General features: G+C 50.0%; 4 protein-coding genes across 4 annotated transcripts; 1 reads left to right on the forward strand and 3 right to left on the reverse strand.

Moving 5' to 3' along the window:
- Positions 1-4,154: 4,154 nt before the first annotated feature.
- On the reverse strand, positions 4,155-5,384 carry N7539_007726 (40S ribosomal protein eS4; the record flags this gene model as incomplete). The annotated part of the gene is made up of 5 exons (XM_056937327.1): positions 4,155-4,347; positions 4,407-4,562; positions 4,710-4,994; positions 5,078-5,215; positions 5,371-5,384. 5 exons carry the CDS (start codon positions 5,382-5,384, stop codon positions 4,155-4,157), a joined length of 786 nt encoding a protein of 261 aa, XP_056787192.1.
- Positions 5,385-5,900: 516 nt separating this feature from the next.
- On the reverse strand, positions 5,901-7,136 carry N7539_007727 (aspartate-semialdehyde dehydrogenase family protein; the record flags this gene model as incomplete). Its single annotated transcript, XM_056937328.1, has 3 exons — positions 5,901-6,730; positions 6,784-7,041; positions 7,106-7,136. 3 exons carry the CDS (start codon positions 7,134-7,136, stop codon positions 5,901-5,903), a joined length of 1,119 nt encoding a protein of 372 aa, XP_056787193.1.
- A 983-nt stretch (positions 7,137-8,119) lies between these two features.
- Positions 8,120-10,014, reverse strand: N7539_007728 (D-lactate dehydrogenase; the record flags this gene model as incomplete). Its single annotated transcript, XM_056937329.1, has 3 exons — positions 8,120-8,272; positions 8,339-9,637; positions 9,697-10,014. 3 exons carry the CDS (start codon positions 10,012-10,014, stop codon positions 8,120-8,122), a joined length of 1,770 nt encoding a protein of 589 aa, XP_056787194.1.
- Positions 10,015-10,639: 625 nt separating this feature from the next.
- N7539_007729 (uncharacterized protein) lies at positions 10,640-14,303 on the forward strand (the record flags this gene model as incomplete). Its single annotated transcript, XM_056937330.1, has 9 exons — positions 10,640-10,714; positions 10,773-10,920; positions 10,975-11,069; positions 11,146-11,766; positions 11,848-12,000; positions 12,053-13,249; positions 13,365-13,493; positions 13,557-13,673; positions 13,734-14,303. The coding sequence occupies 9 exons, from the start codon at positions 10,640-10,642 to the stop codon at positions 14,301-14,303; spliced, it is 3,105 nt and encodes a 1,034-aa protein (XP_056787195.1).
- Positions 14,304-14,880: the final 577 nt, after the last annotated feature.

Genomic DNA, 14,880 nt, shown 5'->3' on the forward strand with positions numbered 1-14,880 from the left:
AATACAATCGTATTCCGTGAAAATTCGTGGATTGGCGGAAGACGCTTCACTAAGCCTGCGGTAGCTGCTTGCATTCCTTGTACGTCCCTCGGAAGTGCCGAGACCCGTTAGGGCTTCCACGGCCGGCCGAATGGCAATGTCGTTGCAGAAATATCGAACGTGTGCCTGACAATGTGTGCCCCGTCCTGTCCGCAGGATTGTCAGCTCTTGGTCCCGGACGAAATTCGTTGGGAGGCGGTGAACTGGATACTTTGGAAGAACTGGACTTCCTGGAAAGATTTCGAATCTACCCTTCCACCGGGGGACGCCAAGAAGCTTAAACAGACCGGAGTCCAGCTTCATTGGAATCTGTGTCTCATCCAGTAGAACGCCCCTGCTTTGCATGACGTTTTGCGTGGAACCTGTCGGAAAAAGAAACTATCATGACTCGGGTTCTCAGTAGGACGGAATTGCGCTCGACCCGACGACTACTTGCTGTATGCGCTCCGTTCCTCGGAGTTGCGTCTCCGCGTTTGTCTCCTTCGTTCCAATTCCATGGTGGCAGTTCACATTGCTTTTGTTCACCTCACATGATTTGCCACGGGCAAAGGTCTGCTGAAGACTCTATCCAATTTCGCGTCCCCGGGAGAGGTGTCCATCTCCGTGGTACAGTCGCGGCCTCATTTTTCGACCAGTAACGCAATCAGTGGACATTTTAAACTTTGAGAGGCCGATCGGCCAGTGGGATTCGAGACCCCCGTCACTCTGGTCCGTTGCAGAGGCGGGGACTGATGATCGTGATGGTATCCAAATCGGGACAACTCTAACCAGCCCAGCATCCTTCCCATCACAACGCGGCCAGGAGTGGTACTTTGTTTCCATTCTCAGCTGCTCTGTGACAATTCCACTCCAACGGGCTTGCCCAGGCCAATTGAAGCGAGCTCTGACTGTATGACGACGGAACTGATTGGTGCGATTATGCGACGCTTGTATGACGAATAACGAGAGGAAGGAATCATACAGTGTAAACCATACAGTGTTTACCTGTACGGAGTAGTGTGGGACTGTGGTTGTGAGGCATGACCGAGGTCAATTAGAAATCCATATGAACAACAATACATCTAAATCTGACATTGTGGTCTTGTGATCTTCCCATGAACCTAACACACAAAAAGGAAGGTCCCTTCGTGATTGACTCATGTCAGTCGAGCGATCGTCGCTTTGTTAGTCAAGTGGCGTCGTGGGCAGCGTCGCGTTCAGCTAACTGGGCCCTCGTACTCTCCCGGAGCTCGCTTGCTGTGATTAATATGCGAGAGAAAGGGCGAAGCAACCAGGTTTTCACAAAACCCAAATCACTGAATTACATCCATCCCTTCATGCGCCGAGTCATGGACTATTTTTCTGTCTCTTGCCGCTATACCGCCCCTATGGAACGTCGTGCGGTCGCCACAGCACCTCCTCTTACCGGTTCCATTATGTTCGAACAACACTCATATTTGCGCAAGGGATCAAGCGGCTGCCTCGTCTTGGTCGAGTCAAAGACTCTTTATCGTTCATTGGGACTCACCGTAACTATTTGTCGACGCGCAGGATAAATTATCCAAGCTCTGCTGCCACGTGAATGTCTTCGAGGTGACAAGATGTTTGGGAGCGGCCCCGGGGTCCCAGGCCCAAGGTACTGGGAAGCGGATCTCGGTTGATCCACCGTCCCGAGTATTGGGGTGGACCTGACAAGAGAGGGAGGGTTTGATATTCCTCAATCATTGGCACGGCTTGATTCTGATTACGATATAAGGATGACAGACGGAGCTTTCTCACCTGGGAAACATGCCAACAGTATATGGTCTGTCGTTGATTTGACCAAGTCACTCGGTTTAGCCACACGGCTATCGGAGCGAGAATGTACGAGGCCCCGCTTTTCGGCCTCCAAATCCTGCTACGGAAAACAATGACTTAGAACAGAGAGCCTTGGCCTTTCTCCCTTTCTCGCCTGTGTAACATCACTTGCACCTTTTCTAAAGGTATCTCCTACCGTTCGTCATGAAACTTGTGGATCAGATTATTGCAACATAGGTTCTCTTCCGCCGATACTGCCTCTGTAAGTCGTCTGATTGATCGGCGGCGGTTTTCTCTCCCGCCACAAATCGCGGACGCCACCAATTCAGGGCCATGTTGCACCATTTGCTATGGGTGTGTGAAGCATGTATGTAGCAGAGGACAAGTACACCCTACTACTCATCGGCAAATGTGCTCATTGAGGAGAGAGAAATCTGCACTATTCGTTACCACCCAGGGCTCATGAATGCGATCTCAGGCGGTTCCGCGTCTCCTGTCATTCCGTCTGAATATCGCGTAAACTGTACCTTGCTCTCCTTCTATAGGGTTTCCATAGGGTTCAGAAAGCTGCTCAAGATCTGATCTCTTCAATCTCCTATCCTATAAAGTGATCTTCGGATGGAACTTACAGGGAGCCACTTGTGGAGAAAGCCGAGAATCAGATAATCAAATAGAGTCATCGCCCATTACTTGCAACAAACAGACACGCAAAGATTTTTGGATCATCAGTGCTCCACAAAGTCTTTGTGTTGAAGATACTAGTCGAAAAACAGGGGCGATCGATTGATATCGTGCGTGTGCAGACTGCAGACAAGAGCTTCGCATGAATTTTCCCGAGCTCCGGATAAATTTTCCCTCGTGAAGGCGACCTGATTCGGAAACGCGTAAGCGACGAGGGATTCCGTGAAACCCGATGTATCAGATTTGGGCTTCTATCTTCGAGTGACCCGCAAGTGATTTCACGTAGCAGTGACAGTGTCTAATCTGTGGTCCAGTACCTACCTAGGTATGATGATTGAGTGATTAGTCAACCCATTCTCTACCGTCCGCACAGCCCCTTGGAGGCGAAACGGGAGGATAACGGGGCCGGGCGTGCTGGAACCTTCCGTTCGGGTGAGCCCGTCTTGCACACACAGTAGTGCCGGGGAAAAGTCCAACATAGACAAACCGAGTCGCCGGCCTATTCGATGAGCCTCCAAAAGTATAGCTCTGGTATTCACGCAATGATCCCTGGGTCTCGAGCCACTCAAAATGTTGTGGATGGGTCAATAATGGTTACTGAAGCAACTATCTTGCTAATGTTTATCCAGAGACTCACGACGTGGAACCTCAACCTTCGGCTTGGTAATTTATTTAAGTGATGATGCCCTCCTTAGAGTGATACCTAGGTATACGGTCTTCTAAATGACATCGGATAATCAGAGCGACCCTTTGCCCCCGGTCTGCCACGACGGGCGATAATACTGGACTGCAGCCATCGACCTAAACGCTTCAACTAATCGCTTCTCACTTCCTACCTAGTCGTAAGGTGATTTCTCATCTTTTGCGAAATATATTCCCTCCGCCATCATTATCCGGGGTAGTGGAAAGTGGATATTTATCAGGATAACACCTCTGTAGGTGAATAACAAGTAACGATGCCTGGCAGCACTAAGAGAATTTTCAGGTCATATTCAAATCTGCAAATCTCGCTCGGTAACTATCTGCCTGACTTGTAGACTCTTTCCTCGGTCAGGATACACTCGGCAATTCGAAAGGATTACAATAACGCGTTTGTTCCGTAAGTTGGTTGAACATCTCCATATGGGTGGAACACTGAAATGCGTGAAACGGAGGCCGAGGTCCGCGTCAACAGTATGGCCCATACTTAGGAGTATGTCTGGTGATAGTCACTGAACAGTGGTCTGAAAATCTACGTACCTCAGGAGGCACCAAGAGCGAATACGAGCAGCACTGTGTCCAATGGCCCATAACATGATGACAATGTCACCGCCACCACTTCCTAAGACCAGAGCGCGATCACAAGTCGGTGGAACAGAAGTCGAGACACAAGTAGACAGTCCAAGAGCAACAAAAAGAATACGCTCATTTGAATCATTCAAGAAAGTCAACGTTAAATAGGTATCATATCACTCGGAAACAAGACGTTGATCCCGTCCCGGATTGTTTTGCTATGGTTCGAGTCTACGGAAAAGAAGCACCATCCAAGCCCTTAGACAGGACGCCGTTTCCAACAGTTTTAAAGAGTTATTTTTTGGAGCATGTTCAACCCACAGCCAGTACCCCAGTGGGTCCGACAATGAGCGATCATACTACTCATCGCTGAGGTCGTGAGACGCTTAAGCAGCGATGGCGTGGGCACGGCGGCGGTCACGCTCCTCGGAGATGGAGAGCTTGACACCCTTGCCCTTGGGCAGGGAAACCCAGGGCTTCTCCTGGCCAATGACGAACACGTTGGACTCGCGGGTAGCGAAGGTGTTGTCAATGGCATCCTTGATGTGAGTGATGGAGAAACCACCCTCGTGACGCTCACTAGTAGTCAGGATGTTAGTGACTTGGTCGGATTTGACGGAATGCACAGGGCGGCTTACCGGTGAGTGATGACACCAACACGACCCATGTTACGACCGCCGGTGACCATGGCGACGACACCGGTGTCGAAACGGACAAAGTCGACGATCTTGCCAGTGGCGATTTCAACCTTGACGGTGTCGTTGACCTTGATGGCAGGGTCGGGGTAACGGATGCTAAATATAGTGAAAAAGCTCAAATTAGCAAAACTTTGCCCTTTGTCGACGGCGGGCTTACCGAAGTTCAATTCATCCCCCGTTGATCAACCAAAACTTGGTCCAACGACTGAATGATACGGAACTTCGAGGAGAGTTTGCACTCACGTTCGCGCATCGTGCGTAACCAAGAATGGGATCCCGCCCTTGCCAAGCTGGACACGCTTGACCTTGCAGAGCTTGAACTCAGCCTCCTCGGCCTGGATGCGGTGGACGGTGAAGCGACCCTTGGTGTCGTAGATGAGACGGAAGTGTTCGCCGGTCTTCTCGAGAGAGATGACATCCATGAAACCAGCGGGGAAGGTGGTGTCGGTGCGGACCTTGCCATCAACCTTGACGAGGCGCTGCATCATGATGGCCTTGACCTCACGACCGTTGAGAGCGTACTTCAGACTATTCGACAAAGTCGTTAGAATTCCAGATTCGTAGTTTGTAGCAGAGCGCTGTTGCGCTTTCTTGTCGACAGGATTTCGTACCGGTTACGGATGAAGACAATCAGGGGCAGGCAGTCGCGGAGCTTGTGGGGACCGGCAGAGGCCTTGGGGGCATAGGTGCCGGACATTTTGTCCAACAGCCAGTGCGAGGGCGCACTGAGGCGCTTTTGGTGCTTCTTACTGATCAAGACATGAAGATTAGTGGCATGCTCCAAGATGGAGAAAAATTTCTTCACGCAACAGCAAATTCAAGGTTTCATGAATCCATTGCAACGGTATCGCCAGTGACGATATTTGGTGTCATGCGCATGATGAAAGATCAGCAGAAAACTTACGGTCCGCGAGCCATTGTGATTGATTTGTCGACCGGAGATGAGTTGTCGAAGATTCACTATGCAGGAGCGCTCGAATAACGCAAGTGATCAAGACCGTTTCGCTTAGCTCAACAGGTTTGTGGGTTTGTGCCCTAGAATGAGCTAGTCTTAAAAGGGAAAGGCGCGTGACCCGCTTAGGCTATCGCGGCTTATCGGGGGCTGGGCGGACGGCCTTGCTTGTGGATTACATACATTTTTTATTCTAGCAATCTGATTGGCTGGGCTTGCGAGTCCGCCTCAACCTTCTAGTAAAGAAGTGCGTAGACGTAAATTGCGGAGTGCATGTGACAGCGAGCTATAGTACTACCTCTACTGTAAAAAAACGGATAAGCTTGTGATAGGGATCTGCCCGTGTGTTTTCTATGTCCCAAGTGTTCCATCAATGGTCTAGAACGTCTGTGCAAAGCGTATTGACAATGGGTTTTCCTTCAGTGGTCATCTCTTCTTGGTTCTCCAGTGACCGTGCCCCGGAGTCACCCTTATTCTTTCGTCTAGATGTAACCCTTGATGACGGCCACCTCAGCATTGAGGATTGAGGAGCCGGCGGCGCCGATGACTGTGTTGTGAGAAAGTGCGGCGAAACGGATATCAAAATAACCACCCTCAGCACCATCACGGATGCGTCCAACGCTCACAGTGTAGCCCTTGGAAATATCCCGGTCAAGACGTGGCTGAGGGCGGTCCGGCTCATCAAAGACTTTAATGGCCAGTTCCGGAGCTGAGGGAGCACCGAGTTTTTGGGCCTCCGATTGGTAGTCACGCATCGCTTGAGCGACTTCCTCGGCCTTGGGGGCTGGGCGGTTCTTGAAGCGAAGAGACACAAAGGCCATATGGCCATCAGTCACTCCGACTCGCGTACATGTGGCACCAATTCGTAAGCCAGACTGCTCATTGAAAGCACTAGCATCATCGTTCAAAGACCCGAGAATCTTCTGGGCCTCGTTTTCCAACTTGTCCTCTTCGCCGCTGATGAATGGAATAACGTTGTCGACAATGTCCAAGCTGGGAACACCGGGGTACCCAGCACCTGAAATAGCCTGTTCAGTGAAAACCTCAACCTCCTCCACAGGACCAAACTTGGCTTGGAGAGCAGCAAAAGGAATCACGACACCAATGACAGCACAGTTCGAGTTGCAAACCAAAAATCCCTTCTTCAGCCCAAAGTGTTTACGTTGGTGAGGAATAAGGTCCATGTGGGAGGGATTGACTGTAGGTACCACCAGTGGCACGATGGGGTCCTTTCGATAGTTCTTTGCGTTGGAGAAGACTGGGATTTCTGCTTTGATAAATGCCATCTCTGCACCAATTGTGAGTGAATGTCCTGCCGTAACGCAGATCTTGGATTCAAAAGAGGAAGATGAATCTCGGACTTACCAGTCTCGCCTGCAATATCACTGTTTAGACCAGAGAACACCAGATCACAATCTGTGAATAGCTCTGCTTTGCACTCGCGAAGAACCAGGTTGCTCAGCCTCTCTGACATGGGAGCAGACTGCTTCCACCGAACAGCATCCTTGTACTTTTTATTCGCAGATCGCTCCGAGGCTCCCACAGCATGGAGTTCGAGAAACGGGTGGTCAGCAAGCAAAAGAATGAAGCGCTGGCCCACTGATCCAGTGGCACCCAGGACACCTGACAGGATGGCGACAGTTAGCGCTATTGCATATGAGGTGGAAGCCGGTGATTGTGTACCCACCGCATTTCTTCTTAGGATATGAGCCAGCCATTGCAGATGCTGTGTTCAAGATACCTTGAGAGTCGACGAATAAGTTAGCCTGGGAAATTCAATAGAGAACTGTCAATGTCCATGCCATGCATTGATGTCATTGAGTATCACCTGCTGCGAAGTCAGGTCCGACACAAAAGATCTAGACTGCCCCGCAATCGCTGAACTCCAGCAAGGCGCTAAATCAATCGCATAGTGGTTGGAAACATCACAAGGACAAAACTCACACTTCAAAGGCAAAAAAAGAATTGACTCTGTCGATAAGCGTCACAGATGAAAATGGGTGAGTTATATCGTAGAACTGAGACGAACTTCCGGCGATATCGCGCTGAATATCGACGGACAGCAGCCCACTGCCCGGCTGGAACGCCCCGCGCTGACTCATCCCAACTCTGGATCCAAGATCCACTTATTCCATTGACTGCACTTTGCACTTTGCACTTTGCAGTGCATGCCCGCAGACGGGACGGAGAAGTGAAGTTCCACTGAATCTGCGGACATCCTTTCTGGCTTCCGAAAGAAGAAGTGGAACGGGTTCTTCCCGTGCAATTGGCTTCGATAAACCCCCATCCTTGCCGGAGTTGGTCTGCTCATCCCCGGTCGCCGTTCAACTTCACCTGCTGTCACCTGCTGACGTTGCGTCTCGCCGTAACTTACCTAGCAGTCCAGCACTAACAAGCAAATTGAAGCTAATCAGGTACAATTTTCTTTGAGCGAGTCCCTGCCACCCCTCGATTTGTTCTTCCCTCACTAATGAGCCAACATGGGTTACAAGAAGCGCAAGAAAGACTTCTGAGAAGAACGTTGGAGTCTATAAAATAAAATAAAAAACAGGTGGCACGGTTTCGAGACCACACCACTTACCGGAAGTTGCTCGAGGGTCAACTCCGGACTTCCATGCTGACAACCACTTCCACGGGCTTTTGCTGTGTAGTAAGCCAGCACCGATGTCAGATTAATCTTGGGTGATCACTGCAGACGTCTTCATGGCTCATCCTCCCAATCAAAGATCTTTCCTGGATTCAAGAGCCAGTGAGGGTCCAGAGAGCGCTTCAGACTCTTCATGACTCCAATGGTAGCAGGACCGAGCTCCTTTTTAAGGGACTCCTTTTTACCAAGGCCGACTCCATGCTCTCCCTGTGAAACGCGCAGTTAGTCATTAGTTCAACTCGTTTATTGCTCTGGCAAGGGTGAGGTTCGTACTGTGCAAGAGCCCTCCATGTCAAGAGCACGGTCCACCATATCGTAAACGACCTTCTCGACACGAGCTTGCTCGGCAGGGTCGTGACGGTTGTACATGATACTCGCGTGGAAGTTGCCGTCGCCAATATGACCCAAGATACTGGCAAACAAACCTAGTGAGTCAAGTTCCTTCTTCGATATCTCGATAATATCGGGTAATCTGGATAGCGGTACAGCTACATCCGTTGACCAGACTTCGGATCCTTCTTTGCGTAACGCCATCATACTCCAAAGAGACTGTTTGCGGGCGGACCATAGATCGTGAGCTTCTTGCTCAGTCTTCGCGAACATGAACTCCATCGCATTCTGGACGACGAGGTCAGTGATACTGGCCATGATCGCGGTGCTCACTTGGGGGTGACAACCTACATTTCTCGTGGCGAGTTGCCGAGTCAAGTTGATGCTATCAGCAACCCCAGCGGTAGTGCCGCTGAACTTGAAGAACAGCGTAGGGGTGACCTTCCAAACCTTCCCAGTACCACCTGCACGGTTGATGACGTCCATCTGTACCTCATCCATGATTTCCATACATTGGACCTGAATGCCTTTCTTGATCAGTTGCATGGCTGTTGCGGCACAATCTCGGACTGTTGGGAAGGCGACAACACCAACCCGGGTCAATTCCGGTATGGGTACCAGCTTCAGCGTGGCTTCCGTTACAATGCCCAGTGTCCCTTCAGAGCCAACGAACAAGCCCGTAAGATTGTAGCCAGCGGATGTTTTCCGAGGCCGTTTACGAGTCTTGATTATGTCGCCATTCGCCAAAACTACAGTCAAATTGACCACAGAGTCCTTCATCGTTCCGTAGCGCACCGCATTCGTTCCACTGCAATTGGTACCAACCATACCTCCGATCATGGCTGGTGGACCGGGATCAACGGGGAAGAACAGACCAGTGTCTTTGATCTCTTCATTCAAATCCATCCAACGAATGGACGGTTGAACAATAATGTCCATGTCGTCCTCGTTGATGGCCAAGATTTTGTTCATATTGCCAAAGTCAATGGTCAAACCACCATGAGGGGCCGAGAAGTTGGCTTCCAAACTCGAGCCGCCAGAGTAGGGAATCATCGGCATACGGTACTTGGAGCAGACCTTAGCGATCTCGGAGACTTGCTCGGTGCTGGTGGGGTAGGCGATTGCAACAGGAAGACGGTTGGCGTTCAGACTCGACCACTCTGAAAACCCATGGTATTGTAGGTCGTCCTCATCCGTGCTCACAGCGTCGTTTCCAAGAATGAGTCTCAGTTCCGCGATCGCCTAGGTTTGTAAGATTATCATCCATGAAATAGATCGCTTCCTGAAAATCAACCCTGTACCTTTTCAAAATCTTGTGCCGAACCATATTGAGGGCCCTTCGCCGACACTGGACTTTTTTCTCTGTAAGCTGCATAGCTATAACCCAGCCCAGCTGCTAGTACCGAGGCCACAAGAGTCCGGCCGGCTGAGATTGAAGCCTGCGACCCGGTTGATTTGTCATAGTCATCCTGCTGCTGGGTCCTGCCTGTGCGAGCTGTGGAGTGAGTCCGTATGACATGTGAGGCCCGGATGCCTCGAGACGATGGGATCGATGGACGACATCGGTACAGGCGAGTAGAGGTCAGTGTCCCGCGTGAAAATGGAATTGCGGCTCGCATGATGCAATGCAACCAGGAGAGATCAAGGCGAAGGTCTAATAAAGGTTGAAGGGAAGAAGAAAGGGATTAAACATGAAGGAGGAAACTTGCGTCCAGCGTCTCCGAATTGGCCAAACAGACAAAGCACGCCAGTCATCCGGGAAAATCCAGGCATATCTTTGTCGTGATACTCCACGTACATTCATCGGGACTATCATGCATCCCCGCATCGGAGTTTGGCCGAGAAGTGAAGCATCTTATGCGGGGTTTGTTCCGCTCGTGGGGGCACAACTACCAGGCTTGCAGTGATATGCAGATCGGCTCCACAATGTGTGCAGTTGTACAGTGCTTCTGTCAATGACATCGGTGCTTCTACCTATCCGCTGAGATCCTACAATACTACAGACTGATATAATTTTTATTCATTTGACAAAGATGAAGGCATTGAACTTCACTTCGTCTGGCAAAGCGTCGATAGTCCGCAGTCACACTCACACCTCACCATGAAATGCGTGCGAGGCGGAAGTGGGACACCGCCCGTTGACGAGGCAACCGCAGTCACTCAATTTCTCCCCAACGCTCAAGCTGAGAAGGCGAGGGATGTGGAGTTTCATACTCCGGCTGCAACACAATATTGCTTTCGATCATGACACAAGATGTTGCTCCTCTCGTTCGAGAGATTGAACGAGTGGTTACAGCCCCTTATGCACCTTCGCTGCAGGTAACTGGAAGTCATGACCTTAGCCATTATTGGGGTGCATGGTAACATTCGTGAATAGGACCTTCATAGTTTGGTGCAAAACTCGACTCGCTCATCTCTACAGACATGGGCTCTGCAGAAGCCCTGCCAGGTGGGACTTCTTGCAGCATTGTTGGTAGAGAGTCTGTCACAGTCTCGTGTTGCGCTTCCATTACTCACGGCATTCGGTAAGTGACAAGCGAGATGTTTCTGTGGAAGCCAACGGAATTCATATCGTCTAGGATATGTGCAAGCATTCCGCGACTTTCTGCTAAAGCGAGAGCCCGTAATCCTTGATGCGTTTTTGGAGAAAGCGATCATTGCGGATGAAGTAGAGGTGGGTGTACTTCTTCTAGCTCGATTGCTCGATTGCGGATCTTGCACCTAGCTAACCTTACGACTGAGTTCAATAGTATCATGCAGCATGCGTTGCGCTTCTTTCCTCACCACTGCCCGCAGGCTTTGTTCCCCCTGCACGTCTGGCTGCCTTCATAACCAAAACGGTATCCTTGATTGCCGCTGATCCTCGAGCGGAGACAATAGCCCCTTTGCATGCCTTGATGATTGGCATACGAGGATCGCCCAGTCTGATTCACGAGATTCCTGCAGAGGTGATGTCTAACATGCAGGCTGAGATTACAAAGACTCTGCGCAACCTTGACGATCACATGGGAAACTTGCTGGGTCTAGCAACATTTGCAGAGATATCAGCATCACAGCCACGACAGACCAACGCCTCCCCGCGCGGTTTAGGTAACGCATCTTGGCTTGCTAGTATACACGATTTCTTTGGTTCCAGGAGAGGCATGAAAACATTGGATCTTGTTGTTTTACGAGTGATACTTGCGTGCTCTTCCAATTGTAATCATCTCACGCCGGCACAGGCTGCCGAGAGCATCGGCCTTGCAATTCGCATTGGCGACGCTGTTGATCCGACCGTTAAGTCTACTTGGATTGATCAGAATGCGTCCAAAATTGGCAAGCTTTGTGAGAAGGTTGCCAAAGATAGCCTGAGCCGAGAGATCAAGATTATGGTAAGTCTGTTCCTGCTAGACTTGGTTATTATGCGTCCCGCGACCTATGGGCCCACGATTCTGACGCATGGGATATTGTAGGGGATCATCTTCTTGCTCTCCTTGACAGACTTGAAGTCTCTTCCAAGTCGGATTGGGGAACTGGGTTTGCGTCTTCTTGTTTCCTCTGATAGCCGCGGCATTCTTGCCACCTTACCGCCAAGATTTGTCGCATGTTTGGTTCAATGCTTGGGAGTGAGTGATCAAGTGACTGGTATTGAGATCTGAACTAAGCACTACGGTCTAGGGCTATGACGACTCGGTGACATACGAGCTTCTGCGATTCATCGTTGATACTCTGGCACAGGATGTTGTTGGAATGAACACCATGATCGACCTCCATATCACAGACTTACTGCTATCGGGCTTCAAGTCAGGCCTTTCTCAGCCCATGATTACGTCGCTGCTCAACTCCACATCAACCAAACAGGCTATCGTGAGCCTCTTAGGCACATATCAAGCGGACCCCAAGCAAGAGCAGTGTCAAGACGCACTGGTGTGCTACTGTGCTTGCAGTCGACTCCGAGATCAGAGTATTCTGCATTTGTTTGAGATTTTCTTTGCCGCAACATTGCTCAATGGGGGCAATAACGATGAGGTCATGATCATGAGATCGTTTGTGGTACAAATATCCAAGTCGTTGAAGCAGCACAGCTGTGCATTTTCGCAGATTGAAAGAAATATCCCTCGGCCATCATTCAAACTGCGCAATCGCGATGACTTCTCATCAAACAAGGCCATTGTTCGAGATTGGCGCACTGCTTTCACGGAATGTCATCTGCAAGCTGCGGAGACGTCACGTACTGCCCTTCTCAAAGCCGCTGAGGACGTTTGCTTCGACCTTGAACGTCGCTGCTACAACACCGAGGAGCCGGTCAGGTCAGCTGAGAGAGAGCGTGACGAATACAGGAGCGAAGCAGAGCAGTTAAGAAAACAACATAATGATTTGACTATCCAGTTAGATGAGGCAAGGAGCGCTATTGCAAAGCTGAAGCAGGATTTTACGAGGCTACAAGAACAAGCTGGGGCTACTAATCAACGAGCGGAGGAGCTGGCAGAGGCACTACACCTGGCTAGACAAGAGTTGCGCAACGCACAGCAGCTCTCGGATAGCGCCCTTCGAAAGGAACAAGAACGGTCCCGAAGCATAGAGCTTGAGTTGATTGCAACATCCACAGAAAAGGATGATCAATTGGAGGAGCTGCATGACTCGCTACGTCAACTAGAGTCCGCGAAATCCCAACTGGAGCAGACAATAGAAGGTTACGTCGAGGAGAAGGCGGCTTTTGAAGACAGAATCAAAAATTTGGAGACTGGGGCTGCCAAACTCAGAGATTTGGTTGAAGAGGGAAAGATGCAAAGTCATTGCAGGAAAGAGGAGGTCGAGCGCCTCTTACAGGACAATGGCCATCAACTCGTGCAGCTCAAGTCTCTGCAGACCACGGTAAGTGTCAAGGCCAGTGGGATCCGACATAAAAGCGCAGAGTTCTTCATGCGAGTCGTGCACGCACTCATCGAGTGGCGAAACTGTTTACTGAGATGCTAACCATCTGATCTAGACGGAGAATCAAGTTCGAGAAATTGAGCGCTTGCGCGGAGCTTTGCAAGCGACAAGCGACAAGGCACAAAGAGAGATGCAAGAGCTTGAATCTGGACGAATGGCGGAAATTGCCATCCTTCATTCCGATGTATGCCACCTGCTCCAGCAATCCTTCCTCTTTCAAATTAGTGGCCAACTAACATGATACCAGGTGTCAAAGCAAAAACAGGAGAATAGAAAGCTCCAGCAAGAGCTGCAGGCTGCCGCGAATAAAGCATCTACCGACATGCAAACAAAGGACAAGCGCATCCGCCAACTGGAGAGAAAGGTAAGACATGCCATTATAATGTTATCAAGAGGTACTGCAACTGAATTGACCTTTCAAAAGATCCAATCTCTTCGCGACGAAAGAGCCGCAAAAGCACGGGAGTTCTCAGAAGCACAGCAGCACATTGGTCGTTTGATGAATGTCATGGGCTTTTCCACGAATTCGAAGTCCGAAACTCCAGCGGCAAAGTCGGTTCAAACGAACAAAGTCAGCACCGAGATTCTGCATTCTCAGAGCCAGAGGGAGGCCACATCAATCGGTGACAACGATGATCAAGAGCTGGCCGAGTCTTTTGAGTGCCTTGCTTCTGATCTTCAAAGTTCCTTCTGGAAGCAATCAAGAGGAGCAAATTCCCCGGCGCCCAACTCACCAGGTGCAGGTTTCGGAGCTTCCGCCGGAGGTCCCAACACAGATATCGCGAGGAAAGGCAATACATGGGTTCTGACTGAAATGCTCGCAAATAATCCCGTCCGCGCCAATGCTGGTCTTGAACCTAAATCCAGTCCACCTGCTGGTGCAGCCCATGGGAATGTAGCTGACAATGGGCTGCAAACCCTTGATTTGGATATGGACATAGAGTTCTCCAAAGACTTTCTCTTTGCTAATACGACTTTCTCCAGTTCTGAATAGTCAACTATCTAGAGAACCGCTGTTTAAAGGCAGGGTTACCAAATCGAGAATTACGATGTCAAACGAACACTTCGCTAATTGAACGTATTCATGCTCTGAAAGTTAAATTGACTTTGTGCTTAGTCTCTTCTGCCACTCCTGGGCGTTGCCTCATAATTTGTTCTGAAACGCTTTGGTTTCGATAAGTCGCCAGCAGAGTAACCTCCCCATCTTATTATTCACCTCTAGAGTATCAGGTCAAGCTTGCTTTGATCTTAAGTTTTCTCGCTTGAGACGCACTTCAGCTGAATCTCACTTCACTGAGTCCGTGCGCTCAATCGTCTATCCTTCTATCACTCAGAGGCTCTGTTCACCACCTTCACTCCAGCTTTGAAACAGCAGACAAGGTCATAAATGTGACTCTATATACCTGGCCTTGATACTGTATATCTCAGTGGCTCGTACGTAGGTTCGTGATTCACTACCGACTCTGATACTTCTCACTAACGATCACAAATCTAGGTGAAGCACATTCACCTTTAATGCGCGTCTGGCTCACGATCCAAGACAGTTTTTTTATCTCGTTCTATCCTTCATA

This window comes from Penicillium diatomitis, assembly GCF_028827545.1.
Source record: "Penicillium diatomitis strain IBT 30728 chromosome Unknown utg000011l_segment0_segment0, whole genome shotgun sequence".
Taxonomy (NCBI): domain Eukaryota; kingdom Fungi; phylum Ascomycota; class Eurotiomycetes; order Eurotiales; family Aspergillaceae; genus Penicillium; species Penicillium diatomitis.